This window comes from Pongo pygmaeus, chromosome 18 (assembly GCF_028885625.2).
Source record: "Pongo pygmaeus isolate AG05252 chromosome 18, NHGRI_mPonPyg2-v2.0_pri, whole genome shotgun sequence".
Taxonomy (NCBI): domain Eukaryota; kingdom Metazoa; phylum Chordata; class Mammalia; order Primates; family Hominidae; genus Pongo; species Pongo pygmaeus.
Window position 1 is genome coordinate 30,641,274 of NC_072391.2, and position 15,461 is coordinate 30,656,734.

At 46.9% G+C, this 15,461-nt stretch overlaps 1 protein-coding gene across 2 annotated transcripts in view; it reads right to left on the reverse strand.

Annotated features, from left to right (window-relative positions):
• Positions 1 to 15,461, reverse strand: part of GSG1L (GSG1 like) — a 279,380-nt gene that overhangs the window by 168,455 nt on the left and 95,464 nt on the right. For both annotated transcript variants that reach the window (XM_054452720.2, XM_054452719.2), the window contains exon 2: positions 9,778 to 9,825. In XM_054452720.2, coding sequence (XP_054308695.1) covers positions 9,778 to 9,825 — 48 coding nt within the window. The remainder of the gene's footprint in view (positions 1 to 9,777; positions 9,826 to 15,461) is intronic.

Genomic DNA, 15,461 nt, shown 5'->3' on the forward strand with positions numbered 1-15,461 from the left:
AAGCAGCACAGACTGGAGTCTGGGAGGCCAACTGAGAGATTATTGTCATGGCAGGAGAGATGTGATGAGAAGCAGAAAGGGGCTGTGACAGTGGAGATAGAGAAGACGCACCAATGCAAAAGATATTTAGGAGATAGGCCGGGTGCAATGGCTCATGCTTGTAATCCCAGCACTTTGGGAGGCCAAGGTGGGCAGATCACTTGATGTCAGGAGTTCAAAACCAGCCTGGCCAACATGGTGAAACCTCATCTCTACTAAAAATATAAAAATTAGCCAGGCATGGTGGTGCATGCTTGTAATGCCAGCTACTCGGAAGGCTGAGGCAGGAGAATTGCTGGAACCCAGGAGGCAGAGGCTGCAGTGAACAGAGATTGCACCACCGCACTCCAGCCTAGGTGACACAGCAAGACTCCATCTCAAAAAAACAAACAAACAAAGATATTTATGAAACAAAAGAAACTGAACTTGTCAAATAATTGAATTTGGAAAGAGTTGAGGATGACCTTCTGGTTCTTGGCTTTGGAATCAGAGCAGACAATGGTGAAGACAGGACAATGGACAAAGAAGGGTCAAGTGTTTTATATTGTGGACCAGCTGAGTTTGCAGTCCCTGGGGGCACTCAGGAGGAAGTGTCCAGGAGGCAGTTGGAGGTGGAATCTAGAGCTCAGGAGAGAGACCTGGGTTTACAAAGTCAAACCTGGGACTGAACACGGGGCTGAACCGAAGGCCACCTCTTTCAATATCGCCAGTCATTACAGTTAAGGAGTAAGAAAGTCATAAATCCTCAGAACAAAGAGGATGTGACAAGAGATAACAACAGAAAAAAAAAGATGGCAGCAACATTTTAAAAGCGAGAAATTTCATGAATAGGTGGTTAATGACTTAGCAGATAGGAGAAGGCTGGAAGTTGACTACCTGCATGGAGGAAGCCACAGAGGAAACTTCAGAAAATCCTTCGAATAGAGGAACAGGCCCAGCTGAGCTCCATACCGAAAACCAAGAATTAAGTGAAAGTCTACATGTGTGCCACTGAGATACCTCCCAGGCCCCCCATTTGATTCCCAGAATGCTGGTGGCTGAGTTTATTAATACACTGGAGATGGGAGAGCTCCTCTTGCGGGAAACTGATGAGTGCAAGAGAAAAAGCCTCGTGACAGTGGGTATGGGTTGATCAGATGAACTTTTTGTTTTGTTTCATTTTGTTTTTGAGACAGGGTTTTGCCCTGTCACCCAGGCTGGAGTGCAGTGGTACAATCCTAGCTCACTGCAGCCTTGAACTCCCTGGCTCAAGCAATCCTCCCATTTCAGCCTTCTGAGTAGCTAGGACTGCAGGTACTCACCACCATGTCCAGTTAATTTTATTTTTAAATTTTTCGTAGAAGCAGGGTTCTCACTGTGTTACCCAGGCTGGTCTGGAACTCCTGGCCTCAAGCAATCCTCCTGCCTCAGCCTCCCAAAGTGCTGGGATCACAGACGTGAGCCATCATGCCTGGCCCAAATGAACTTTTTGGATGAGGAGTTTATAGCTCAGATGATTGGGAAGTCCATTGGCCAATATTCTCCCCATCTCCACTGTATCTTGAGCTTCAAAATAGTAAGTTCACACCTCACTGTTAAACATGAACATCAGATGTTTAAGGAAAACAATATAAAAGACAGAGGTCGAAATTAAAATAAAATAGGCAAAAGAACTTGGAAGAAACAGAGACATTAAAGGGTAGAGAAGCAAACTTAAAAAAATTCATATCATTGGAGAAATATGAGACGATATTGTGTCCATAAAACAAAAGCAGGACACTATTAAAAAAAGAGCATTCCTATAACAAGAAAAAGCTCTTAAAATTAAAAGTATGACTGTGGAAATGTTAAAAGTAGACTGGCTGATTGAAATATAAAAATTGAATAAATATCTGAGGAATAAATAAAAAGGCAAATAAAAATGAAAATGGAAGATAAAAAAAGTGAGAACAGAAAATAAGATATTAAAAGCTTCCAGAGAGGGGAAAAAATCAGATCACACAAAAGAATCAGAATAACATTGAAATTCTCAACAACACTGGAGTCTGGAAGACAAGGGAGCAGCCAATCCTTCCCAAATTTTGTGGGAAAATTATTTGCAACCTAAAATTTTATACCCAGCAAAACATCTAGTCAAGTGTGACAGAGGAATAAAAACAACATGAGACAACCATGCTGTCTTTCTCAGGAAGTTACTGGAAGATATTTTTCCCCAAAATGAGGAAGTAATCCAGAAAGAAGACTACCTGGGATCCAGGAAGCAGTGGAGCCAACATGAGAGAGGGGAGGAAATTTCAAAATAATGGTAAAAAGGGCTTCCAGAATAACAGTCCTAGATAATCATTGAGTCAAAATGGGGCTGGAGGTCAAAAGACTCCATAAGAGAAGAGGAAGGAAGGAAGGAAGGAAGGAAGGAAGGAAGGAAGGAAGGAAGGAAGGAAGGTAGGACAGGAGGGAGGGAAGAAGGAAAGGAGGAAGTGTTATTATAATTAGCCAGTTGTCTTTGAAGACATTGAGAGAACATTTACACATTTGCCAATAATTTGCAAAAAGGATGAACAGTTTTCTTTTGAAACTAGAAAGTTTAATGATAGTTGGTTAATCTAGAAAGTTTAATGATAGTTGGTTAATCTGGAAGGTTTCACGACAGTTAATAGTTATCTATTTTTAACCAGAAAGTTGGCCAAAGGCTGTGCACATAAAATAGTTCTTCAATCTCAGAACAGGAAGAAATAATAGACCATTTAGCAGCCTGATGCTAACCAGGTTATAGATAAATATTCAAATATTTAGGTCACTTTGGGAGAAATAAAGATCCTGACAATGACCAGAGGAGACCTTGACAAGCAAATTAATGAGTCTCACACTCATGACCAGAAATCCAGCCAGGCTGGTTCCAGCTGCCACCCATCCTTGAGACCTATAGTCAGGTCCGGGTGTGGTCACTTAAATTATTGATCAGCAAACATTCACTCCAAACACCCCACCCATTCCTCCATGTGAGCAGTATACTTCTTGCCCCATTGACGTTGGACTTGGCCATGGGACTGGCTGTGGCCAATGGGATGTTGGTGGATAGGATCCAAACAAGGTTTAAAATGTGCTTGTGCAGTTGGCTCCCCATCTTGCATTTCTGTCATTACCATGAAAAAATCTCCACCAAGCACCTACTATCCCCTCTACCTGAACAGACACAAGTGGGGCAGATTGAGCCCAGCCTATATCCTGGAACCAAGCCTTCTGACATGAGCTAAACTCAAGAAAACCCACAGGCATGTGAGAAAAAAAAACTGTGTGAATGCCACTGAGTTGTGTGAATGCCACTGAGAGTTGTGTGATAGCTCATTACATAACATTATTGTCAGTCTCACTGGCCAATGCACCAGGTTTTAAGATTATCCTGTGGGTCACAATTATTTGGTAGGAGACTTTTGCCCTAGTGAATAAATGATTGAGGTTCTGAGAGACAAAGGAAGCCTTGAGGAGGAAGACAAGGAAGCAGGAGAAACTTTTCTCTGCATGTTCAGTATCAAGTTCACAACATCAACTGGGTGCGGTGGCTCATGCCTGTAATCCCAGCACATTGGGAGGCCAAGGCGGTTGGATCACCTGAGGTCAGGAGGTCAAGATCAGCCTGGCTAACATGACGAAACCCAGTCTCTACTAAAAATACAAAATAGCAGGATGTGGTGGCACACGCCTGCAGTCCCAGCTACTCGGGAGGCTGAGTCACGAGAATCGCTTGAACCCAGGAGGCAGAGTTTGCAGTGAGCCGAGATCATGCCACTGCACTCCAGCCTGGGTGACAGAGCAGGACTCCACCAAAAAATAAAAAATACAAAAGTTCATAACATGGAGGCATTGCTGTTGATCTGCGTTTGTACATTTCATCTTAAGTTGCTCAGGCATCTTTGATCACTTTCTTCTTCTCTGCCTGGCACAATCTACTGTGCAGACCTTTGTTATACTGTTTATACTGTCTTGCCAGTGGTACTCCAGTGCTGGGCTAAGACTTGGAGACCCAGAGGTAAATAAGAAATTATGCTACCCACCGAGGGCCCTGGGCTTCTAGGGGACAGAGAGATGTGCACAAGTCACTGTTATTCAGAGCACTCAAGTGCAGTTCAGCTAGAGAGCCTGGTTTAAACACATGTCAATATACATGATAGTCCATGTTGCACTGCTATAAATACCTGAGGCTGGGTAATTTACAAAGAAGAGGTTTATTTGGCTCACAGTTCTGCAGGCTGTACAAGCATGGCGCCAGTGTCTGCTTGGCTTCTGGTGAGGCTTCAGGAAGCTTTTACTCATGGTGGAAGATGGAGAGGGAGCAGGCATGTCACGTGGCAAGAGAGAGAGTGAGAAAGAGAGGAGAGGAGGTGCCAGGCTCTTTTAAATAACCAGCTCCAGTGTGAACTAATGCGGTGAGAATTCACTCATTACCAAGGGGAAGGCACCAAGTCATTCACGAGGGATCCACCTCCATGACTCAAACACTTCCCACTGGGCCCCACTTCCAGCACTGAAGGTCACATTTCAAAATGAGATGTAGAGAGGACACACATTCAAACTATATCAGTCACAGGCCAGGCACGGTGGCTCACTCCTGTAATCCCAGCACTTTGGGAGACTGAGGCAGGCAGGCCCACCTGAGGTCAGGAGTTTGAGACCAACCTGACCAACTTGGTGAAACCGTGTCTGTATTAAAAATACAAAAATTAGCCGGGCATGGTGGTAGGTGCCTGTAATCCCAGCTACTCGGAAGGCTGAGGTAGGAGAATTGCTTGAACCTGGGAGGTGGAGGTTGCAGTGAGCCGAGATCATGCCACTGTATTCCAGCCTGGGCAACAAGAGACAAGAATGAGACTCCATCTCAAAAAAAAAAAAAAAAAAAACCTATATCAGTCACTATGTCACCATGCGATAGAATATCCTACACCTGTTTCAAGATAAGGACAAGTTCTATGTACTGACATGAAAAGCAAACCATGATTTTATATATCAAATATATGTATGTACATACGTGTGTGTATGTATACATTTTTTTTCAAGAACTGATAAACCAAACCATTCATATGAAATACCCAAGGGTGGGTTTATAAGAGACTTTCATCTGTAATTTACACACTTGGGGTTATCAAAATTTCTTTTTCTTTTTTTTGAGACAGAGTCTTGCTCTTTGCCCAGGCTGGAGTGCAGTGGCACGATCTTGGCTCACTGTAACCTCCACCTCCCAGTTTAAGCCATTCTCCTGCCTCAGCCTCCCAAGTAGCTGGGATTACAGGTGTGCGCCACCATGCCCAGTTAATTTTTGTATATTTAGTAGAGACAGGGTTTCACCATGTTGGCCAGGCTGGTCTCAAACTTCTGACCCTAGGTGATCTGCCCACCTCAGCCTCCCAAAGTGCTGGGATTACAGGCAAGAGCCACCACACCCGGCCGGGGTTGTTAAAATTTCTATAACAAGTGTGTATAATCATGACACTGTGATATAATAAAAACCATATATTTGGTCTCATGGCTCCTGGCAAACAGCTACTAAAACCCTTGAAACCTCTGGAGTGATGAGAGTGTCTTACGTGTGCTAATGAACTGGCTGTTGGTTGGGGTTTCCTAGGTAGCTTCAGGATAGGGGTTCACTTGACCAGGCACAGTGACTCATGCCTGTAATCCCAACACTTTGGGAGGCTGATGTGGGAGGATCACTTGAGTCCAGGAGTTTGAGACCAGCCTGGGCAACATGATGAAACCCCGTCTCTACTAATAATACAAAAAAAAAAAATTAGCCAGGCATGGTGGCACATGCCTGTAACCCCAGCTACTCGGGAGGCTGAGGCAGGAGAATGGCTTGAACCCAGGAGGCGGAGGTTGCAGTGAGCCAAGATCGTGCCACTGCACTCCAGCCTGGGCAACAGAGTGAAACTGTGTCAAGAAAAGAAGAGAAGAGACAAGACAAGACGAGACAGGATGAGACGGGAAGGGAAGGGGAGGGAAGGGGAGGGAAGGGGAGGGAAGGGGAGGGGGGAGGGGGAGGGGAAAGGAAGGGAAGGGAAGGGAGGGGGAGGGAGGAGGAGGGAAGGGAGAGAAGAGAAGAGAAGAAGAGAGAAAGAAAGAGAGAAAGAGAAAGAAAGGGCAAAAGGGCGGAAGGGAGGAAGGGAGAAAGGAAGAAAGAAAGAAAAAATGACCATTTGGGCACCAGGCATGGGGTGTGGTAGCGCGCACCTGTAGTCCCAGCTACTCGGGAGGCTGAGGCGGAGGATTGCTTGAGCCCAAGAGTTCAAGGCTGCAGTGAGCTATGATCGCACCACTGCACTACAGATTGGGCAACAGAGCAAGACCCCATCTCAAAATATAACATACAGATCATTCGGGATACCAAGCAAATCAGGGGGCAAGAATGAAAGGAGGTAACCACTTACAAGATTGTGGCAGGAATCCAGATAAAAAATGGTTATGGCTTAGGCTAGCATAAAACAAAAAAGACATTTCCCATGTAAAACACAAAACTAGAATAGTCAGGCAAATGAAGAAAAATGTGTGATGCTACGGTAAGAAACTGATGACGGACAAATATTTTGCCAGGAGGCAGCGGGTAGGTGAGCAGGGGACAAGAGGGATTGGAGAAAATGGGAACGGGGAAGTGGCATTTGAGAAGGGCCTGGAAATCTTGAAATCGTGCCGCAGGTTTTCCAGGTGGGAAGGAGCTGGAGGCACAAGGGAAGCACTCATCCGACCTCAGCTGATAAAGGGGGTACAGATATCCCCTCAGAAGCCCTAAGCTTTTCAGCAGGAGAACCAGATATTTAAGAGCCAGACTGTTCAGGTTCAAATCCCAGTTCCCCCATTTTCCAGCTGTGTGGTCGCTCTGTGCCTCAGTTTCCTCACCTGTAAAACAGGGATTACAGGAGCCAACGTGTGCCAAGCTCTCAGCATAGCACCTGGCACACAGTAAGTACCATGTGAAAGCCAGTTAGTGCCAGTGTCATGATTATCGTACGTGGAGGAGGACCAGAAAGATACCAGGAGGGAGGTCCCAGAGGGAGCCGGTGCAGGAGCCATAACATAGGGAAAGAGTATTCCTTGGGTGAGAACACAGCTGAGTGTGGACATCCAACCCTGCACTCCCACTGTGGCTGGGAACAAGTCCCTTGTCTCTCTGCCCTCAGGTTACTCTGTGAAATGGAGAAGCTGAATGTGGTGGGGAGAAAATGGATGGGTCTGAGGGTGCCACGTTACTGCCGGTGTCTACTGGAAGGGCTGGGCCCGTATACATGGGGAGATGCCACACGGGCTGCCTTGGACCAAACCCTGCCGACTTCAAGCAAGAGCTACAGTGTTTGAGAGACAGCGAGTACGTGAAAATCATTCAGCACCTCAGTGGCAAAGCCAGCCCACTCAGCCTCCTTGTAAACATTTTTATATACACAGTCAGAAGGTTCTCGGCGTGGCTGCCAAGCCCTAAAAGTAAAATCACAAGGCCAGTAAAACACAAAGGTACAACCTCTTTGGGGCTCTTGTAAAAGAAGCAAAATAAAGGCCTGATGCCTTCTGGAGGGGCACAGGCCACCCACCTGCCACTGTACACAGACATGCGCACACACACATACTCACATTCACACATACACTCACAGGCCACCCACCTGCCACTGTACACAGACATGCACACACACACATACTCACATTCACACATACACTCACATGGGCACACAACCTGTATGTGCTCACCGTAGAACGCACCTGTGCTTATGCACACATGGGCACACAAGGCACCTGCACTTACATGTGCACGCATGTGTACACGCCTCCATGTCCACGTTCACACTTGCTCACCCGGCTCATCCACAGGCATGCATGCATGCACACACGTAGCAGCAGCCGCTCGTGCACATGCACACTCACCCTCACCCGGGACACACACACACATGCATGTGCACATACACAGGCCCTGCTTTCTGGAAGCCAGATTTGGAGCAAAGTTGACCCAGGAGCTCCAAGGCCTTGGGAATTGTGGGATGCACATCCCAGAGGGCTGCAGACGGTGGAGAGGTGTGAAGGACAGGCCTGGATTTCACCCAGCTCTGCCCCTCATGAGGTGTGAGACCTAAGTGACTTCATCTCTCTAAGCCTTGGTTTCCTCATCTGTCAGGTGGGAGTGAGAATGACAGCCCCTTCCTCATGGGGTTGTGGGGAGGTTTCTCAGTTGATGCTTGCAACGTGCTTGGCACCGTATCCGGCATATGGTAACAGTTCAACAAATATCAGCTGTGCAGTGGTCATATTATTGTGTTTCCCAGTGATCTCAATTTGGAAGCTGTGGCTTGAGCCGCCCAGACAAATGTTTTGGAGATGACTACATGTAGCAATTAAACAGGACACAGGCATGGGGACATCAAAGAAATGGAGGAGGCGGTCCTGACTGCCAAGAGGCTGCTGGGGGGTAGGGAGTCCTTGTCACTTTCTGGAAACTGAGGGCCCAGTGGGTTCCCTGTCTCTTACCCCTCAACTTCACCAGCTGCCACTTGACTGGAGTGCTCCAAAAAGATGGTGTCTGCAAAACAGAATGTCACCAGCTTCCAGGACACATGATGCCCTTCTTCCTCAGTTTCCCCTCCCCTGACTCCCAAGCCCAGAGCCCTCTCTTAATCTCCAGGCTATCTGAAGAGACATGCATACCTGTTTCACTCTTGGCAGCCTATCTCCTGGGTGGCAGAGGGTAGGTAGGTGAGGAGGCAGCCACACTCCCCCGTGTCCCTGTGGCAGGCTCTCCTCCTGTGCCCATTCTCTTGTTCTTCAGTAGTAACAAAATCCCTGACTTTCAGCTAGGCACAGCATTGCCCAGGATAAAGACCACATTTCCCAGCCTCCCTTCCAGCTGGGTGTGACCATGTGATTAGTTCTGGTCAAGGAGATATATGCAGGTGTTGTGGGATAACTTCTGGGAACCTTAGAGTTTGCCCTTCCTGCGTCCTGCTGCCTGGAATGCAGATGCAATAGCTGGTGCTCTGGCAGCCATCTTAGACCATGAAGAAAAAGGCAGTGGGACAACAGAGAGGGTGGCAGGGGCCAGGATCCTGAGGACTTCATGGAGCAGAGCCACTTTGGATTGCCTACTTTCAAACTTTTATAAAGGAGATAAATTTCTCCATTGAATTCAGTTATTTAGGGTCACTATTACTTGCAGCTAAACCTAATCCTGACTGCTGTCCCCCTACTCAAGCTGTGCCCTGCTCCTGATAATCCAGTCACTGCCTTGCACAGCTCTGAACATCTCTGTGGGCTCAGAGCCTCTGCTGTCGGGCTCTGAACACCAGTGAGCCCTCTCTGGATGGCAGCATCCAATCAGACTGGCCCTCCCCACACCTGTGAGATGACAAAGGCCAGGCACCTGGCTTCCCTCCCCCAAGGTCAAATCCTACAGCTGGAGGCAAACCCCAACACCGGTCTTGCCTGAACCAAATGTCCACACCCCCATCATCCCTCCCACAGTCCCAGCATGCACTGGAGAGAATGGAAGGGTGGTGACCCTCAGGACTACTCTGTCAGACAGGGAGGGCAGACAGTCCCCATCCACCAGCCTCTCCCACTCTACTGAGAGCTCAAGAAACTCAGGGCTTTGCAACAGGGTGTCTGGCTTCCAGGGCCCTGTTGCCCAGGGATGCTGAAGAAGACGCTATCGCAGGGCTTTGGGGAGCCACCAAGGCAGGAAAGATGTCCCCAGAGAGGGCGGAACTGCCACAGCTGAGCTGGGGCCACACTCACCTTTCTCCGACGCCGGGGCCAGGTCAATAAAGCTGCGACATTTTTCACCTTTGAAAAGAAGAGAAGCATTTTCAGAATGTGAAAGGACACGTGGGCTTCCGAGGTTTGCCTGCCCCCGTCCCATGAGCCCTGGAGCAAGCCAGTGTCTGACCCAAGCCCAGTGACATCTTTCTCCAACCTTGATTCCTAGAAGCCCAACATCCCAGGAGTGCGGATGGCGAAACTGCCAACTCTCCCACCTCCTGACCCCATCCATCCAGGCCCACTGCTTCCACCTCCGTGATAGCAACTGGGTCCCTTTCCACAGCCTCCCCCCGGAATCCACGCTCCTCCTCACTGGCCTCCCCAGGCCTCCACTCTTGCCCCTCTCCAATTCATTCTCCACGCTGCAGCTGGAGGGATCATTTCAAAACACAGCTCTGATCACATCCAACACACCTGCACACACAGCTTGCTCCTGTTTGAAACTCTTCGATGACTTCCCAAAGGAGAAAGTTCAAATTCCCATATGTGGACCCAGAAGAGGCCTTGACTGGCCTGTCCACCCACTGCCCTCTCCCTCTACCCCCGTTCCTGGTACACCCCTGTGCAGCCTCCCACCGTGGCTTTGCACATGCTGTTCCCCGCCTGGAACACACTCCCGCTGTTGTAACTCTCACAGCACCTTGGATTTCTATGGGGCGCGGCCACCATCCTGAGTCTGCCTTTGCATGTGTGAGTCTCAGGTGCAAGTTAGTGGCACTGAGATGATAACTCACTGAAAGAGAGTGTGCTGACCGCCAAGAACTGGAAGGGAGGATTTAAAAGAAAGAAAAAAAGTGGTGTGTTAGAGTGGATGGATTTTGAATGAATTGCTTTATACTTTTTTTAATGTTACATTGTTTCCTCAAAGGCTAGAGGGAGGGAAATTCAATGTGCAGATCATACTTTGGGAGACCGAGGTGGGCAGATCACGAGGTCAAGAGATGGAGACCATCCTGGCCAACATGATGAAACCCCATCTCTACTAAAAATACAAAAATTAGCTGGGTGTGGTGGCGCGCACCTGTGGTCCCAGCTACTCGGGAGGCTGAGGCAGGAGAATCACTTGAACCTGGGAGGCAGAGGTGAGCAAAGATCGCACCACTGCACTCCAGCCTGGGCGACAGAGGGAGACTCTGTCTCAAAAAAAAAAAAAAAAAGTGCGGATCAGCATCCACAGCCACATTGAGGCATTGGTAGGCCTTGGGTCATTTTGCCTTGATGAGCCCCTTCCTAAATAAAAATTAATTAAATAATTAATTAAAAATTGTATTTTTAATTGATAAATTAAAAATATCCACGATTGATAAATCGTGGATAGCACAATTGTATTTATCAATTGTGGATAGTAGCACTATCCAAGATTTGGAAGCATCCTAACCATCAACAGATGAATGGATAAAGAAAATGTGGTACATATACACAATGAAGTACTATTCAGCCATAAAAAAGAATGAGATGCTGTCATTTGCAACCACATGGATGGAACCAGAAGTCATTATGTTAAGTGAAATAAGCCAGGCACAGAAAGACAAACTTTGCGTGTTCTTACTTATTTGTGGGATCTAAAAAACAAATAAATTGAATTCATGGACATAGAGAGTAGAAGGATGGTTACCAGAGGCTGGGAAGGGTAGTAGGGGATTCGGTGGGGAGCAGTGGGGATGCTTAATAGGTACAAAAAATAGTTAGAAAGAATGAATAAGACCTACTATTTGCTAGCACAACAGGGTGACTGTAGTCAATAATAACTTAACTGTATATTTTTAAATAACTAAAAGAGTATAGTTGAATTGTTTGCCTGTGTCAAAACATCTCATGTACCCCATAAATATATACACCTACTATGTACCCACAAAAATTAAATATTTTATTTTGTTTTATTCTATTTGAGACAAAGTCTCACTCTGTCGCCCAGGCTGGAGTACAGTGGTGTAATCTCGGCTCACTGCAACCTCCGCCTCCTGGGTTGAAGCAATTCTCCTGCCTCAGCCCCCCGAGTAGCTGGAATTACAGGCACCCACCATCACGCCCAGCCAATTTTTGTATTTTTAGTAGAGATGGGGTTTCTCCATGTTGTCCAGGCTGGTCTCGAACTCCTGACCTCAAGTGATCTGCCTCAGCCTCCCAAAATGCTGGGATTACAGGTATGAGCCACTGTACCCAGCCAAAAATTTTTAATTTAAATAAAATTTAATTTAATTTAATTTTAAAATAATTTTAAAATTATGTTTTACAGTCACATTGGTATAGAGACGAATATACAATATTACTATTAAGTATTAAACATTTTCTTCACCTAAAAATTTCTTTTTCTTCTTCTGAACTTTCTACTTCTTCCAGACCCTTTCTTACAAATAGAAGAAGCTCACACCGGACTCTGCTTACACACACAGTAATGTCTATTTCCCCCAACAAGCTGCAAGCTCTGTGAGGACAGGGACCAAGTCTTCACTGCATCCCCAGCTAGTAAATGGCACCTCCATCCCCAAGTGCTCAGGCCAAAACCCTGGTGCCATCTTTATCTCATTTGTGGCTCTAGCTTCCCAATGCATCTAGCATCCAGCCACTTCTCGCCACCTCCGCTGGTCCAGCCACCATCAGTTCCCACCGGGATCACTGCAGTAGCCTCTGCACTGGTCTCTCTGTTGCTGCCCCATCCTCACAGTGACCAGAAGTATCCTGGTATAACCTAAAACAGATTATGTCCCTTCTCTGCTCAGAACCCTCCCAGCATTCCCAACTCACCCCAAGTCAGAGCCTAAGTCCTCGCTGTGGCTTGCAAGACCCTCTGTGATCTGTCTCTCCATCACCTCCCTGACCTCTTTCCCTCCTGTCTTCCCCCTCGCTCACTCCACTCCTGTCATTTTGGTCTCCTTGCTGATCTTTGAACGTGTCGGGCATTCTCCTGCCTCAGGGCCTTTGCACTGGCTGCCTCTGCTGCCTGCAGCACTGTTCACTCGCATACCTGAGTGGTTTACTCCTCCTCTCCCTTGTCATTTTTCTCAAATGTTATTTTCCTAAGGAGGCCTTTCCATTTAATCTATCTAAAATTCCAAATGTCCCTCCCCTGACACTCTCCATCTCCCTTCTGGATGGATTCCTAACAGCTACGACAGAACCTAGTGTACAGTGACTGCTTAATAAATATTTTCCAACCAGCCTGAGCAAGAAAGCAAGACCCCATTTCTACAAAAAATTTTAAAATTAGCCAGATGTGGTGGCACGGGACTGTAGTCCCAGCTACTGGAGAGGCTGAGGCAGGAGTATCACTTGAGCCCAGGATGTTGAGGCTGCAGTAAGCTGTACTCCAGCCTGGGCAACAGAGCAAGACCCCATCTAGGAAAAAAGAAACAAACAAACAACATTGAAGGAATATGTGAACAAATGAGCAAGAGAATGAATACACGAGCAAATGAATGAATAAATGAATGAATGCCGCTGAAATCTTATGTCTACAAGAAGCTTCCCCTCTTCAGTCTTTCCTCCCAGGCCTCCCTGATGCCGGGGACACAGTCCTGGCCACCAAGGATGCAGCACTGAGCAAATCATGGCCCAACCTCTAGACTTTTCTCACAAAGAGAGGGGGTGCACGCTGGACCTATGCTCACAACTTTGACCCACACGGTATCATAAAAATAGGTAAATTGCTACCTACAAATTCAGATTTGTAATTTTCTCTTAAAGAATCAGAAGATCCAGCTGTGCTGAGCCCACAATCCCACACAGCAACAATCACATGGGGCCGGGCAGCTGTGCCTCCTTTAGATAAGGCACCTGCAAGCTCTCTGGTTTGCCACAGTCCCCACCACTCACTACTGCTCTGCCCCCAGCCTCACCTAAACCACCGAGATGGCACCTGTGACGCTAGATTGGATAAACTCTAGGGTGAGTTTGCAACCCCTGGCTTCAGGATGTTACTGCTGATCCCAGCAAAGAGACAGATTGGAACCAATGTGGGTTGAAGAGTCAAAACGATCTAGAAGCTTTCAGCATTCTCAACTCATTTGTCTGCTTGGAGCTTCCTAAGTTCTCTGATAAGGTCTCTTGAAGCCCCTTTGGCCTCCTGAACCTCCTGCCAGCTCCATATCAATGCAAAGGCAGAGATGGAGGCAGCGGTGGGAGATGAGTCTGAGAAGGAAGGAAGGGGTCAGATCACAAAGGGTCTTAAGTGTTGAGCCAAGGAGGTGCTTCCTCTCTTATTTATGTCACTCCTTACAAAGAATCACGAGGCCACAGATGGGTGAACCCTGCTCTGTGGTTCCAGCGTTCTGGCTTCCCCTGCCCCCGCCCTGTGCTCTGTACTGAGATGCAGGACTCACACCTTCCATTACAGACAAAGACAATAAGGCCCAGGGCAGCTGAGGGACCATCGCGGGCCACACAGCTCATTAGAGGTGCTGAGATTATAGCCCACTGAAAGAGATGTTTGCTGACAGCCAAGAACTAGAAGGGAGGATTAAAATTAAAAAGTGTTGGTCAGGCACGGTGGCTCATGCCTATAATCTCAGCACTTTCGGAGGCTGAAGCAGGAGGATCACTTGAGCCCAGGAGTTCGAGACCAGCCTGGCCAACACGAAGAAACCCCATCTCTGATAAAAATACAAAAATTAGCTGGGTGTGTTGGCATATGCCTGTAATCCCAGCTACTTGGGAGGCTGAGGCAGGAGAATCGCTTGAATCTGGTAGGTGGAGGTTGCAGTGAGTGGAGATCGCACCACTGCAGTCCAACCTGGATGACAGGGTGAGACTCCATCTCAAAAAAATGTAATATAATATAATATAATGTAATATAAGTGTTGTGCTGGAGTGGATGGATTTTGAGGGAATTGTTTTAAACTTTCTGTCATGCTATATTGCTGGAATGGAGGAGATGTAATGGCCAAATTCAGACCAACACCCGAGGCCACATTAAAATGTTGGTGGGCCTTGCACATTTTTGCCTATTAGGGGCCCTTCTTAAACTTCAAAACATAATAATAAGAATTCTATTTTACAACCACATTAGCATAAAGATGAATATATTAAGTATTAAGCATTTTCTTCACCTAGAAGTTTATATTTTCTTCTGATTTTAAAATAAATTAATTTTTTTCTTTTTTTGTTTATTTGTTTTTATTTTTAGAGATAAGGTCTTGCCCTGTTGCCCAGGCTGGAGTGCAGTGGCTCAATCATAGCTCACTGTAGCCTTGAACTCCTGGGTTCAAGTGATCCTCCTGCCTCAGCCTCCTGAGTAGCTGAGACCACAGGCACATACCACCACATCTGGCTAGTTTTTTTATTTTTTGTAGAGATGGGATCTCACTCTGTCACCCAGGCTGGTCTCAAACTCCTGAGCTCATGCAATTCTCCCGCGTCAGTCTCCCAAAGTGCTGGGATTAGAAGCATGATCCACCACGCCCGGCCCTAAAACATTTTCAGAGGCCCGTAGAATTTTCATGGCCCTAAAACATTTTCATGGGCCCAAGACTTTTATAGAAGTATTCTGGGCCCTCCACTCTGTGCCTCTTGAGCCTAAGAAAGATGCCAGCCCTCCTGCAGCAGGCTCCCAGCTCTTACCACCAACTGGGCACCTCAATAATATTTAAGATTTATGTGCTAGACATTTTCCCTTTTCTTTAATAATTTTATTGAGATATAATTCACATGCTATGCAATTCATA